The following is a 16027-nucleotide window of genomic DNA, read 5'->3' as shown; positions in this document are numbered from 1 at the left end:
TAGTGTCGACACTGAAGTTTCTTGAGACATGCTTCCCCTGTGTCAAGTTGGCAGGTATTACTAACCCTAACAGATTCTGATAGATTTGTGTCAGCAAATAGACTCCAAAGTTTCCCTTGGACTACATTTACCCAGTATCAATGAAAAGTTTCTAAAATCCCTTTCAGGACTACAGCTAATTTACTCCAGCACTGAGGGGCTCTCACAAGCATCATTAAGAGCTTAAGTGAGAATTCTCAAGTAAGACTAGGAAGAATGGTCTTCAAATCAACAAGGAGGGTCTTATAATTAGGTGTTTAGAAAAACCCTTATGTCTGGAATTCTAGTTGGTGATATACTAAGAGAAAATGTTCTGAGACCAAGTGGATATAATACAAAGTCCAGAGGAAATGGGTTTACTTTTCCTAGACACACCTGAGTTCTTCTAAAAATTAATGATAAATAACTCCACCCCTAAAGCTGACTGAAACACCCTGTCTCTATTTCAAATTAACTGATATGGTTCCTGTTTCACCATAACACAGTCACATCATTTATTCAGAGTAAGGCACAGTGTCTCTTTTCTCTGAAGATCAAAATCTGTGATCTCACCAGCATAGACACTGGGCTGAGCTCACCAGCATAGCTAAGTGTCTTAGCTCCCAACATGCTTGATGTTGACTGTCTACACATTCCACACAATGTCTTGCTGCTGACCTTACTACTGCGACTCACAGATAAACATATACAAGAGTACACTCATCTCTGCCTGTTTACCACTTTCAATGGAATGAAAGGACTTCATGTAAGTACAAGGACTGCCACAGGTGGGAAGGTTAAACATTGTCTGAGGGCCAACAGATAAACTCCTCAGCATTGCTCTGAGATTATGCCAGTTGGAATGGATGGGGGGGGGGTGAGGCTAGAAGCATCCTCACAAATAATGCTTCAGAAACAGTCATTTCTAGTATTTCATCTGACAAAACTCTCCTCAACAGAATCCCACTTAAATCACTGTAACTCTGAGGCCCACCAGAGCCAAGAAGTCACTTGCAAAGTAGCTAATGGAACTCCTTGGCTCCCATCACCATACTCTCTACTCACTTCCGGAGACACTGTGCCTCACAAGCAGGACAGTGACAGGAGTATGCATGAAGTGTCCCTAGCGATGCCCAGCCACAATTCCTTCTCAGTTAGGTTCCTAATTCTGTCCTCTGTCTTCCAGTTCCTTCCCCATCTGACCTCAGCCTTCCCACTGAGTGCTGCTGTTTGAGGCCGTACTACTTTCTTTCTTGTTGTTCAGGCTCCTGGGTTCTACTGCTAGGGTTGCCATGATAAGGTACCACAGGCTGGGGGACCAAACAATACACATTCATTTCCTCATAGTCTTGGAGACTGGAAGGCCAGTGATGAGGTGCCCACAGAGCTATTTTCTTCCATGATGTCTCTTCTGTGGTAAATTATACCTTTTCCTGTGTTCATATGTGACCTTACATCAGCTTGTCTCTGTGGATCTTGTCCAGTCAGGTTGGCTTACTTCCCACACAAATGACCTCAACTGTTCCAATATAGTCACAATATGAGGTACTGTCACTGTTGCAACCCCTGTGCTAGTGTCCTGGGATTTCTGTAGACTCACAGATGAGGATATGAAGGACTGACCTTCCACAACCTACCTGTGTGATGTCAGCAACACTTCCCTTGCTTAGATAGTACACAGCTACTGTAACCTGGGCTGTGGGCATGGAACAGATAAGATGGATGGAGTTTCTCCCAAACAAAGCTACTGTGCAGACTCTAGCTGGTCTCCCTCAACCAGCTGAAGCCTGTAAGGACCGGGTGCTTCCCTTAGCTATGCTCACTCTCATCCATGCAAACCAAGTTAGTAGAGATTCTCAAATCCACTCTGCAAAGCAGATACTGTGAACACACACACTATTTCATTCCTTCCTGGATGTTGACATTTCTGTAAAAACTTGGTTCACAACATTTAGCGGGATGTGATGAGTCATGCTCTAACCTGTTCTCAGCATTCTCTGACTACTACTCCACTTTTGTCTGTTAGATTCTAGTGTGTGCTGTTGTGGGCCTCTCTGAGTTTATCTCACACTGAATTAGTTCAGTTTGTTACATTTATAGTTCTTATATTTTAATAAACCAGAAAATGTTAGATAGCAGGGTTTTTTTTTTTCAATAATCTTGCCAGTGCATTCCAAATTCTTCAGTTTCTTTCCTTTATTGTACATCTTCATTGTACCCTTGCTGTGCTGACTGAGTAATGTTATAGTATCCATTTCCATGATTTTAGGCTTATTTTTGTAAACTGGTAAATGCACTGTGGATGCTGTCCATTGAACTAATAAGTTATATACTTCTTGAATCCTCAATGCCATTTGGTTCCTTCTCAGTTTCTCTCCATTTGGTGATTTATTTTGCTATTTAGACCCTTTATGTTCTTAGTGCTTCTTCATACTTTCCTTTTGCTCCTTTCATGTCTCAAATGGATGTTGTATAGTCTTGGTTCATTAGCATAGGGCAGTGAGTGCTAGACAGTGCACTACCAGATCATTAATGTCCATGCAAGAAGGGGGCAGAACTGTGAAAGCTATGAGACTAAGATTTACTGAGCAAAAAGGGTGTTGACATGGGAGGACAGGTGACCAGAGAAAGTATAACCAGGTCACCACACCATGTGTAAGGAAACAATTAGGGACTCTGGGAGGGTGGGTGCTGTGACCCTTGATATTGCCTTATTACACCAAATAAACCATAAAATAGTGTTTCTGTTGTGTCAAATCACAAACTTTACAGGAATCCGTTACATCTTCCTTAAAGTTAATGTAATGCTGGGTCTGGAGAGACATTTTGGGGATTAAAACCACTTGCTGCTCTTCCACAGGACCCAGGTTCAATGATGACTTAGAACTATATATAACATCAGTTCCAAGGGCTCCAACACCCTCTTCTAACTTCCTCTACCAGTAGGTGTGCATTTGGTGCACAGACATACATGGAAGCCAAATATTCATACATATAAAATTAGATAATTAATGTGATTATGATACATATATTTTATAACTGGTTACTCTGGTTACTTAAACTGAGGTTTTATTTCTCTAATTAAGGTGCACATTATTTTATATTGGGAGCTTTCTATGGCATTTTCATTCTACCTGGTAAAGCAACCCCAGTTTGAGCTGAAGGCTGACACAAATTATCTTGTAAACAAGTGTGCTTTTCACTAAATATACCAAGCACTATGTTCACATCTCACTGGTCTAAAACAGTGACATAATCATATCAAATACTATTAACCAGGAAGTGCCTCGTGCCACGTGCACAGAAAATGAAAACAAAACACACTGGATGAAGCATGAGAATTCCAAACAGAATTTCGGTTTCAATCAAAATATGGCCAAATTATCAGTGTCTGTGATTCAGTTCCCTCATCTGTTACATCCTTCTGTTAGAGCCCCAAGATGGAAGAACTGTAATCATGTATAAGCAATGCTCTAGTAAGAAAAGGTATTTGATAAAATACTGGAGCAGCCTTTGGGTTTCTATCCTGATGAGCACTAACTGGCATTTCCTGCAGGAGCAGCTACATGGGAGCTGAAGGTGATTCAGCCTCGGAAATCTGTTTTCAGTCTCTGCTGGAGTCAGCCACTCTGAACTGCACTGTGAGCTCTCTGCTTCCTGTAGGCCCCATTCAGTGGTTCAGGGGCATAGGGCAGACTCAGCACCTAATATATAGTTTCACAGGAGTGTGGTTTCCCAGAATCACAAGTGTTACAGATGTTACAAAGAGAAACAACCTGGACTTTTCCATCCCCATCAGTAATGTCACACTTGCTGATGCTGGCACCTACTACTGTGGGAAGCTCCACAGAGCAGAAGCTGACAAGGAGCTTCAGTCTGGGGAAGGCACAGTGTTGTCTGTGAGTGGTGAGTACTGCATCACCCTCCTCATCCTCATACCTCTAGCAGCTCTAAATGTGTCCAAGATGCTATGAGCAACAAGGAAGAAGCAACCATATAAGTGACTCTCATGTTCATTGGGTAAGTTTACCCCACCTGTGAACCAAGGAAGCATAAGAGTAGACAGTACATGCTGTTTGTAAGAGCTGCCACTTCTGGTAACTGGGGTAAATCCATACCCTTGTCTGCCTCACAATACTTACCTTTCTCAAACTGTCCCAGTCTAGTGGCTTCATAAAGATAGATGATGCCATGTTCAATGACAGGGTCAAGCCTGACCTACGGCCTCCAGTATGTATTACCTCACCTGATTAAGTCTTCTCTTTCTTCCCAAACAACCTGGGGCCTAGTGTGTGCCAGGTTCCACTCCAGATGTCAATTCAGATGTCAAGAAACAGGCAAGCAGAAGCTCTTTACCTAAGATGTGTCTCCTCCCTCCCATGAGGAAAAGCAAATCAAGGCAGAAAGTGACAAGTCATGGCACAGTGTGTTTTTCTCATTTCCTTTTCATCCCCAGCATACTGAGATTCTTCCATATCTGCCCACATTCACTGTGGGATCTCTCACTCTGTCAGGGTCTGTCTGGAAACATTTTGTATCTTATTTACACAGGCCCTGCAGGTTCTAGGCAATGTAGACTTAAGTCCTTGAGTTAGTCATCACATAGATGATCTCCAATCATAAGCAAAGGGATCAGGACATTCACTTTGAACTTCCTGACAGAGACCCGAAGTCTTAATTCATGGTCTTAATTTTGGCAATTTTATAGCATAAAGGACAGTCAGCTTATGAAGTACAGCCATGTTTGAGATGTGAGCCCAGTTTGCCAGTACCCTGTCCATAATCACATAGCCAGTTAGTGCATGGATCTGGCCTTGAACCCACATCTGCATACAGACCAGTTTCTTGCTGTCCATGCAAGGGACACTATCTCACATAGGTGCCTAGTGCATAAGAGATGCTGAGTCAGAATTTCTGGAACTCAGCCAGCATTTCCATTCATCATCAGATCCCCACGGCTTCAAGATGTTCTTCACACTCAGATGCTAATAGCAGTAATGGGAAAGCTACCATGATGTCAGCCATACCTTCACTCCATATTAGAACTAGAACTGTTCCCCCTTATAAACAAAGCATCATAGTTCAGCAGCTGGATATACACTAATTCAGATCCCAGATAATGAGAGTTTCATTGCTTTAAATTTGTGACCACTAAAACAGTGCCACTGCCATAGTCTTGGCAATAAAACACATGTGAGCAGTTCATTTTCTATTCTTTGAAGTCCTGCTACCCAGCTCCAAAATAAATACCTAGAGTCTTATTCTTACTTAGTAATGCATGGTCTTAGCTTGGCTTGTTTCTAGCCAGATTTTCTAACTTAAATTATCACATTTCTCTTTAACTATGTTTTGCCTTTAGGCTTCCATCTCTTAGAAAAGATTTATTTATTTTCTTATCTTGCATATCATCCACAGTTGCCCCTCCCACCACCCCCATACCTACACCCTACCCACCACCCATGCCTTGCATGGAGAATGAACAAAGTTTGGCACATTAAGTTGAGACAGGACCAAGCCCCGTCACCCTGCATCAAGTTCAAACAAGGCATCCCACCATAGGGAATGGGCTGCAAAAAGGCAGACTCTGGTTCCGTTGCCAGCCCTCCCCAATAGACCAAGCTGTACAATTGTTTCCCACTCTCAGAGGATCTAGCTTGGTCCCATGAAGACTCGATAACTGTTGGTCTAGAGTTGGTGAGTTCCCAAGAGCTTGGTTTAGCTGTTTCTGTGTATTTTTCGCATCAAGGCCTTGACCCCACCCTCCTGCTCCCTCTCTTTGACTGGACTCCTGGAGATTGGCCTGGTGTTTGACTGTAGATCTCTGCATCTGCTTCTGCCATTTCCTGGATGAAGGCTCTATGATGACAGTTAGGGTATTCACCAATCTGATTCCTGGGAGTGTCAGTTCAGTCACCTTCTGCACTATTACTAGGAGTCATAGCTGGGGTCATGCTCAAGGATTCTTGGGAATTACCCTAGCACCAAGTTTGTACATAACCCCATAATGGATCCCTCTATCAAGGTTTCTTTCATTCTCTCCAACTTCATGCCTCCCCCAACTTGGCCCTCCCATTCCCTTATGTTCTCATCCCCCATTCCCTCCACTCTACTGCCACCCACACCCAGTTTACCCAGGAGATCTCATGTATTTACCCTTCCTAGGTTGATCCTTGTATATCCCTTTTAGGGTACTCTTTGTTACCTAGTCAGCTCTGGATCTGTGGATTATACTCTGCTCTATCTTTTTGCTTTACACATAGTATCCACTTATGAGTACCATGTTTTCTTTCTGAGTCTAGGTTACCTCAGGCCAACTTTTTATTTTTCCCTCCATTTGTCTGCAACTTTGATGATGTCATTGTTCAAATCTTTTTCCTTCTTACTCCATGGCCACCTGTGCATGTGTGGGTGGCCCCTGGAGTATTCTTCTTCTCCTCCTTTTCTCACTCCTCCCCTTCTCTTTAGCCTAGATTTCTCTTCCTATTTATTCTCTCTGCCTGCTAGCCCCACCTATTTTTCTCTCCTGCCTAGCTATTGGTCATTCTGTTCTTCCTTAGACCAATCGGCTATTTTAGACAGACAAAGTAACACAGCTGTACAGAGATAAACAAAGGCAACCTAAAAGAATGCAACACATCTTTGCATCATTAAACAAAATTCCATAGCATAAATGAATGTAACACATATTAAACAAATATTCTACAAAACATGCCCTCTGGAGGAGTCCTGCTGAATTTGAGGGTGAGTTAGTTATAAGGATGTCACCATTTTCCTGCCTGGGTGTGGTATTGCAACCACTCAACACAGAGAGACAAGAAGAGTGGCTTCATCCTGAATCAAAATAGGCACCTCACATGATACCCTCTTCCTGCTATCCTAGTATGTAGACTTGCTTAACTGATGGAATGAGGTCATATAACACACTTAGAGAAACTGCTGACATATAGGAATCATTTCACCCTGTGACTTTGTTACTCAGAAACCATGTGAGCTTAGAGTTTCACTTTGCCTCTCCAAGCCCCAGTTATCAATTAAGTGAGGGTGAATGTTGGTGGCTCTCAACCTGGCTGCTCTTTTCTCTTTGGAATAACTTCAGAAAATAAGGAAATCCAAGATTCATGTTCGTTTATATGGTCTGATATGGATTTTTGCATCTGAAATATCAAAAACTCAAAAATGCACTGATAAACATCTTGGGATTAAAATCTCCTGAGATATATTTTCCTGAAACAAGCTGAGTCACGACAAGCACTTATGCTTCAAAGCATCAGGGCCCAGCCTAATACACACAATATTCTAAAACCAAAATAATGTGACAGTGACATTTCTTGGGGAGAAGACCCCATGATCCCTAAGATCCAACCAAGGCAAAACCCTGTTCAACTACAGTCTCAGGTCACAACTTCCCTATATTGCACAGGACTACAGTAGAACAATGTCATTGAGTTCTGTCCTTCAACCTTCTCATTGTCATCTGCTCTCTATAATTAGCTCCTATGTAGGAGGTACTGATTGTACTGTAAAAGCTACTGACCTACTTAGTGAGATCACTAAGATGGTGTGGTATAAATGTGTTTCTCAGTCTGTGAGCCATGAACCCTCTGCTGATTGAACAACACTTTCACAGGGGTCTCATGTCAGGTCTTTATATTATGATTTATAACAGTACCAAATTATACCTATGAAATACCCACAGAAATAATCTTATGGTTTGGGGTCACTACCGCATAAGGAACTGCATTTCATATAAGGTTCTCGGTGTTAGAAAGTTTGAGAACAAATGGTATAGAGGCTTTGCTCTTTACATAGGTTATTCAGAGTAGATGCAATCTGGAGATATGTCATATTATCCCTTATGAGTTTTGTTGCAGCTAACAGTGGCAAGAATAAATATATGGTGTCACATCTAGTAACAACTGCAGTAATACATAGGATTTGTAAGCATATATTTAGGCATGGAATTCTACCTTCAATTTCATCTTTTTATGGTGATGTTTTATTCAGGTTTTACAAAAAAAGACACTGATACTCATTAGATAAAGATCACCTGTTGGGGGTGAGATGAGCTTTGTACTTTGGTCTGTTCATCCTCATGCACTGAAAACTGGGCAACGTCAAGATGGGCAGAAACTCCTGATAAACAGTAACTGGTCCCTCTGTGGGAACATCGAGTGTGCTCATTTTTAGATAGATTGACTTTAAATAACACTAGTTTACAATCCTGGTTTGATGGACATTTGATAAGAGGTCACATATATACAAATACAAATATGTATGATATTCCCAAATGCAGCCTGTTACACACATTAATTACAGCACAAGGCATATACAGAGGACACTGCCTTTCTTCCACTAGTCCACTTATATGTGTGCTTTAAACCAGGGAGTGATTCTATTTGTGCAACTGGCTTCTGAATGTGTCTCTTACGATTAACAAATAGGAAACAAACTACTTCTGTCTTCCTCCACAGAGGGTAATTGCTACTTTAAACCTCAAACTAACTTCAACTACAGCCCATTTATAGATGCAGTCTAGTGAGCTCTCAATTTTAAATTCAGACTTGGCACAGATGAGACCTACTAACATATAGGTAAAAGGAAAAAAAAAAACTGGGAAGAGCAAGAAGGATCCTAGCTTTGTGATCCTTCTGTAATGCAATTTATTTACTGGGATATAATATATATATATATATATATATATATATATATATATATCAGGAGCAGATAACAGACAATATAAAATACATTGACATTTGCCTCCTTTGCCCCAGCAAAGATTTCTACCTGGCCTTCATCTTCCTCATTGATCTCTGGGGATACTTGTCAAACTGTGGATATAAAAGAACATGGGAGAGCTTCTCTCCATGTGGAATGGTCTCCCAAAATCCTTTCTTACTCCAGGAATAAATACTGGAGTATTTATTACTGATGTACTACCAGAGGCTCCATAGAGTGCCAAGGCCTTGTTCCAAGGTCTGGATCAGTTTCGTGCTGGCAGCAGAGAGAGAAGGGATTGACATGTGAAGCAGGCTTGTTTATAATTTGAACTAATAAAAAATAATTTATTGGGAAAAAAAGAACATGGGATACCACAGAAGAACCAGGACAGACCCTGCCTCAAAAAGTAACAAAAATTTAAAAAACAAAACACAGAGGATAAACAGTTAAGGTCTGTGTCTGGGACACAGCTATTACCTTGGAACAGAGTAGATTCTTAGTGTGGCTGAAGCTCTGGTATTGATCTCAAGAACAATAATAAACAATGACAATGGGAAATAATATTTAAGAAGGTGTCTCATCAGTGGTGACATCACAATTACACCCTTGTCCACATGCTCCTTTGTAGCTAAACCATCTCCTCCTGTGGTTTCCCGTCCTGCAGCCAGAGTGGCTCCTGAACAGACAGTGAGCTTCACATGTAAGTCCCATGGCTTCTTCCCTCGGAACATCACACTGAAGTGATTCAAGGATGAAAATGAGCTCACTCACTTCCAAACTACTATGAACCCCAAAGGATAAAGCAGCTCCTACAATATCTCCAGCACATCCCAGTTGGCGCTAGGTGCTGGGGATATGCACTCTCAGATTATCTGTGAAATGGCCCATGTCTCCTTGCAAGGAAGCCCTCTTCTTGGGACTGCCAAGTTGTCTGACACCATCCGAGGTAAATCATTCCAAATCCCCGCTCAAGCTCATATATGTTCAGAATGGTTAGTCCATAGTTCCCAGCAACTATTCTTGTACACAGTGGGGATCATAGACTCTGATCAGCACACAAAGGAAATTGTATTTATTATGACATAAGAAATTAGAGCTGTACTGATAATGGTCTACACCCCTATTTATTTCCATTTTTATACATTTTACTGTTGTTATGGCTTTCCAGTGCACCTGGGAGTTGTGCTTTTTGATTTCACTTATTATGACACACAGCCTGTGCACCTATGTGTTAGCAGATTTGTTTAGGGTGTCTGCTCTGGAACGATCATCCTTTCCCCATGATGATATTGTAAGGGAGCGGTCCCTCCATAGTTCAGCCTGTCCCCTGGGGTCTTTCTGGCTTAGGCTCCAAAGTCTCAGCTTCTTATTCTACTGTTTCATTTCCACCCACTGTGGAGGTCAGCCAGCAGTGATCAATGATATGGAATCTGATTGGTGTCACCTGCCAGGTGAATGACTTCTACCTTCGAGGATTTGGTTGACCTGGTTAGAGAGTGGAAATATATATCAAGGACAGAAGACCTTTCTACATTCACAGTAAATAAGGATGGAACCTACAGCTGAACCAGTTTGTTCTTGGTGAATGTATCTGCCCATGCTGAGCACATCACCCTCACCTGCCAAGTTGAGCATGATGGACAGCCACCAGTCCTAAATCCCATACTCTGTCAATCAGTGCACAGCAGAGGGAACAAGGTATTGGCAGCATATCTGGTGTGTCTGCACCCCAGCTTCTTTGCTACTTGTAAATTTTTCATCTTTTTTGGAATGCCAAAAGAAGCATTTTGTTTATTGTATGATAATTCAAATATCTACAAACCAGAATGTTAAAGTCAGCTTTAGTTGACAACTTCTCACAGGTATCATATATCTCTCCATTATGAGTTAGCATTTACACATATTAAATAGGGGATAAAGGAAGTCATCATCCTACCCTAGCATCCTTTCTCTTGCACCTTTTTAGCAATGGAATGTGGTCCATTGTACATTGGTTACATTTATAACGTTTGTTATATTCTCATGTTCATCTTCTTCATTATCAGTATCTCCCCTCTCTCTATTCCATTTTACACTTTTCCTTGAACATTGGGTCCTCACTCAGTGTCCTATGCTAACTCCTGAGAGTAATTCCAACAGGATTCCTGAGGATCTGCAGTTTTAGTGTGGATCAGGAAACCAAATGACAGTGAGTGGTTATAACAGGGGCCTCATTTCCTCCAGTTTCGTTAAAATAGACAAATATCTAAGTAGCTAGATCCTGACTCCACCCTTATTACATGCAGCTTTCAATTTGGCTGTGATCTCTTACCCTTTATTAGTCACGTGATGAGTCACCAGTTTTATAGATAGGGAATCTAGTTACGGGGAAGCAATAGAGTTATTGAATTATTGCCCTGATACCATGTGATCTGAACTAATTAATATACCAAAGGGAAGTCTAAGGTCATTGGGAGCAAGGTCATCAACAGTATCCAAGAAATGTTTTGCTAGTAAAGTATTTCCCTTTGACTTGTTACTATCCACTGTGTAAGAATTTCTATGCACTATTTGTAGGAAAAGAACAAAGGAAGCCATAAGTCAGTGACACTTTTGCATTACATTGGTGGAAACAGAAAAAATGTGTTATAACAGAGCATAGAATGAGAGGTTTCAAATGGTATCTGATAACATGTTAGGCATCTGGGTTGGTAAAACTAGTGGCCTCCTAACGTATTCGATTCTAAAGGAAAACTAATATTCTGCTGGTACATTCTGAATTATTTTACCTAATGACAACAAAGCTGTTATGTCAAGAACAGAGGCAGGTGATGTATGTCTATTAAGCAAGCTGAATATGGTCCATGATAACTTGGCTCTGTAATTGCAACATGAAATTCGCTGAATTTCAAAAAGTTAATAATCTTTACAAAAGGATCTGTTTGAAGGTTAGGTGTGGTGATATATTATTTATGATTTATTAAAGCTTGTCTGAGGAGTCAGAAAGCAAAGTCACACTCAAGCTATAGAGATCAGCAATGCTGGTATACTCCTTTAATCCCTGGACTTAGGAGACAAATTCAGATAGATCTCTCTGAGTTAAGGCCACCCAGAGTGACACAAGATTGAATCAGGCTAAAAGAGTAACAGAGCTCACACCTTTAATCTCAGCATGAAAGACACATAAAAGATAGGAGCAGGGTCTTCAGTAGTCAGTCTCAGGATTCTCTAGCCACTTTGAGTAGAGCATAGAAGTCTGGGATTGCAGTTTGAGTTTTGGTGGAGCCAGGATCGCCTTTCTGTCTTAAGTAGAGATAAGAGCTAATGGTCCACTGCTTCTGATCTTCAGCTTGAAGCTTGAACAGCAATATCTGTCTCTGGGTCTTTTATTTTTCATGCTACAGTTTGGCTGCTTTCTGGAAGCTTTTGTTCACAAAAGCTAGTGCTATATGGCATTAAGTACAAATTCCTAATGAATCTCTCTAGAAGAACAACTTGGTTACCCGTGTCAGGGCCAAAGGTCTCAGGTTCATGCAGGAGGCTTACAACAGGCAGGGTAGGGGGTTGCCAAAAAAAGTTCTGAAGGTAAAAAGGAAATCAACTGGCTCACACATGAGTTCTCATCAAGTATCTTTATTCTTCAAAAATGGAGGCGTTTTATTCTTCAAGAAAAGTTCTTCCCAGAAAGTTTTCTCTCAAAAGCTGTCTTTAAGATTTCTCCATAAAAGTTCTAATAACTTTCCCTCTATAAGCTCACACTTAATGTTCTCTTTCAAAATTTCTCCTTAAAAATTCTCCTAGAGTTCTTCCTAAGAATCCTCCAAAATTTCCTTCTAAATTGTCTCAAGGTTCCTTCTAAAAAGTCTACAAAATTTCCTTCTTCTAAAAGATTTCTTGAAGTTTTTCTTTTTTCCTATCTCATAAGGCTTCTAGTTTTTTATATCCACAGGCACGTTTAGCTACTCTCTGACAATAGAGCATCTGTATCTTTCAGAGCCAGGAAGGCTGATAAGATCTTGAGAAAGTCAGGCACCTCACATCTCCCCTTGAATGTGACTTGCAAAATCTTCAGGGGGACATGTCTTATAGAACTTACTGTTAATTGATTAAAAGAGGGATTCTCTGCACTATATCAAAAGGAAAAACCAAGGCTATATATAGTGGGAGATCCAGAGGCTGCAGCTCTTACTGCTGACGCCCCAGTGGGAAGGAATTTCCTTTCACTAGGGACTGTTGACAATATAAAGCACCCAGCAAATATTCTATATACAGCCAAATTCATAGTAACAAATATTCTGGAATTGATATACAGAATATTAGTTGCTAATTCTATAATAAATGATAAAGTCTCACAACACAAAGAGAGATTAGAAATCTCTTTACAATATCTTCTGTTTTGAAGTATTGGAGTTGGGATAGGTCACAGATGCAAACTCCTCAAAGCTTTGATGGGCTTGGAGATCTACAAATGGGACAGCTAAAGCTCCCTAATAATAAACTCCTTGTATCCTCTCTAATGTTTCCTCCTATCACTTGATTTCCAGAACTGAAAATATCAGAAACTGCTGAAGTCCTTTGCTTCTTGGACCCAAACTGCTACTGGTAATTGGTGCTTCTGCTGTCTACATATGCAAGAAGCAGAAGGCCTGAAGGTAAGTTAGGAGGGATGTAGTATGTGTTAGTTACTATTCTATCAATAACATGATACAGCAGGCTGAAAACAATGTATTGGAAAAAGGGTCATACTGTCCCATCAAACCAGATAGACATGAAAGACATATCAGGATGCTAAGAGCTCACAACCACAATGGAGAGCATGAAACAGAAAGAATATACTAGAAGTGGCACTAGACCTTTTAATATCAAAGTTCACTTCTGTGACATACTTCTTCTGGGAAGGCTACTACCTAAACCTCTCCAGAGAATACCACCACCTGGGAAACTTGTAATAAAATAATTACATAAAAGAGAATATTTCTTATTCAAACCATCAGGAGTGATATTAGTCTATGAACTAACAAGAAATTGACCAAATCAGTAGGAAGGCCAAGACATGTGTCAAACAGATTTAGAACCTGTGGTGATGACATATAGCTGAAGATCCTCAGGAATCTCTTATATTTTGAGAAATCTGAAGCTCCAAGGAAGAATGAATGTCCTGCAGGAAGGGTTCAGTCAAGATTTAACATAGATATCCAAAAAGGCCTAAAGGCCTAAAGGATGTGAAGGACATGGGCTCTGGGGTAGGATGTGGGATATTGGCTTCCCTGCACCTGTTGGAGGACACCACAGAAAGTGGAAGACAAATACCCATGGGAAACAGCAATCTACCTTATGGACCAATTTTTAGAAGTTCCATAGACCTGTAATAAGGACTGCTTTTGCTTTGGTCTTGCTGTGATCATGAATAATATACTCAGAAAAACTGTGCAACTCAGGGATTAGGGTAAGATGACACTTTTATGATATGGGCATCTCATTCACTCAAGACAGGAGAAGAGCAGTGCCAGCAACATTGCAGAACTAAGACACAATGTGTAAATTGTGAAAATAGTATTGAATAAGAGGTAATTCTTCACAGCTCTTCTCTTCATCTTCTGCCACACTGAGCCCTAAATATTGACATCACCTCTCTTGAATGACATCAGCCTAGAAGAAGCTGATGAGAAGCTATGGAAGACGGCTGCAAGCACCTTCCTTACAAGGACAATACCAAGTCGGTATTACCTGTTGTCCCTCCAAATAAGCACTGATAGCTCAGAGCTATGATGCTATTGTTATTGGATTCTATTCTTGGTGTTCTTATTCTCATTAATAAAAGAATTTAAAAATAAATTCAAGTGAAAGTTGAAAGATAAGCTACTGAAATCATGAGGGAAAATTCCAAGTTCAGGAATGTATACAACTCAGTAACCTCACAAAGGAGGAAAATAGAGGAGTAAGGAGAAAATATACTCATGTTGTTTAAGAAGTCATGGAGTTCAGACATATGATGAATAAACTGACACATGGAGAAAAGGGGGCATTTCTAGAAAAAGTAAAGAAATCTAAAGTACCATTAAAGGAATACTTAAATTTTGCCATCATTTAAAATCCAAAAGAAAGAAACAGAAGAAAGGAAAAATAGTTCCTGTCTGATCTGGCCATAGTGCCACAAGCAGACCAACTGAACCTCAACATATCATGTAGGGACTCTATTGGGTAGGAAGAATTCTGGGAAGGAAATGGGTAGTAAATTAAAGGGAATTTGTTTTGTTTTGTTTTTCACACAGTGTCTTACTATATAGCATTGACAGACCAATATATTGCTATGTCAACAAGGCTGACTAATATGAAATACAATTAATATGGATTGCAATGGAGTCAGAGATAGTTTGATGAGCAGATCATTTATTAGGAAAGTACTCACACGACGGACCCAACTCTTGGTTTCCTTGATTCTTTGTATTGATTTCTTTGTATCTACTTTATTGATTTCAGCCCTCAATTTGATTATTTCCTGGCATTTACTCTTCCTGAGTGAGTTTGCTTCTTTTTGTTCTAAAACTTTCAGGTATGCTATGTAGTCCCTAATGTGACTACTTTCTAGTTTATGAACTTTTCTCTTAACACAGCTTTCAAACAGTCCAATTATTTTAGGTATGTTGTGCATTCATTTTCATTGAATTCTATGAAGTCTTTAATTTCTTTAATTCTTCCTGGAACCAGGGATGATGCACCTTTCAATTTCCATGAGATTATAGGCTTTCTGCTTTTTGTGTTGTTACTGAATTCTAACATTAAATCATGCTAACACAAGTAGGTACAGGGATTTATTCCACTTATCTTTTATTTGTTGAGATTTGCTCTGTTAGTGAGTATGTGGCCAATTTTATAGAAGGTTCCATGGGGTGCTGAGAAGAAGGTATACTCTTTTGTGTTCAGATGGAATGTTCTATAGATGTATATTAAACTCAATTGGCTCATATATTCTATTAGCTCCTTTATTTCTCTGTTAGGATTGTGTCTGGTAGTCCTGTACAGTGGTGAGAGTATGGCATTGAAATCTCCTACTATAAGTGTGTGGGGCTTTATGTGTGCTTAAATTTTAGTAATGTTTCTTTTACAAAAGTGAGTGCCTTTGTATTTGGGGCATAGATGTTCAGAATTGAGACTTCTTCATGATGGATCTTTCCTGTGATGAATAAAAGATGACTCTCTTAAACTCTTTTGATTAATTTTAATTTGTTAGATATTAGGATTGCTACACTGCATTGTCTCTTATGCTCTTTTGATTGGAAAAACTTTTCCTAACACTCAACTCTCAGGTAGT

The 16027-nt window shown here is 40.2% G+C and overlaps 1 protein-coding gene across 1 annotated transcript; it reads left to right on the top strand.

The window, feature by feature from the left end:
- Window positions 1-646: 646 nt before the first annotated feature.
- Window positions 647-13365, top strand: LOC100773652 (signal-regulatory protein beta-1). The gene is given in 9 exon segments (XM_035438704.1): window positions 647-711; window positions 3570-3622; window positions 3625-3924; window positions 9365-9682; window positions 10093-10197; window positions 10200-10240; window positions 10243-10387; window positions 10390-10483; window positions 13287-13365. Coding segments are annotated over 9 exon segments (1200 nt in total).
- The last annotated feature ends 2662 nt before the right edge of the window (window positions 13366-16027 follow it).

Source organism: Cricetulus griseus, chromosome 2, assembly GCF_003668045.3.
Source record: "Cricetulus griseus strain 17A/GY chromosome 2, alternate assembly CriGri-PICRH-1.0, whole genome shotgun sequence".
In the NCBI taxonomy this organism is placed as follows: domain Eukaryota; kingdom Metazoa; phylum Chordata; class Mammalia; order Rodentia; family Cricetidae; genus Cricetulus; species Cricetulus griseus.
This window is presented reverse-complemented; position numbering and strand designations above follow the sequence as displayed.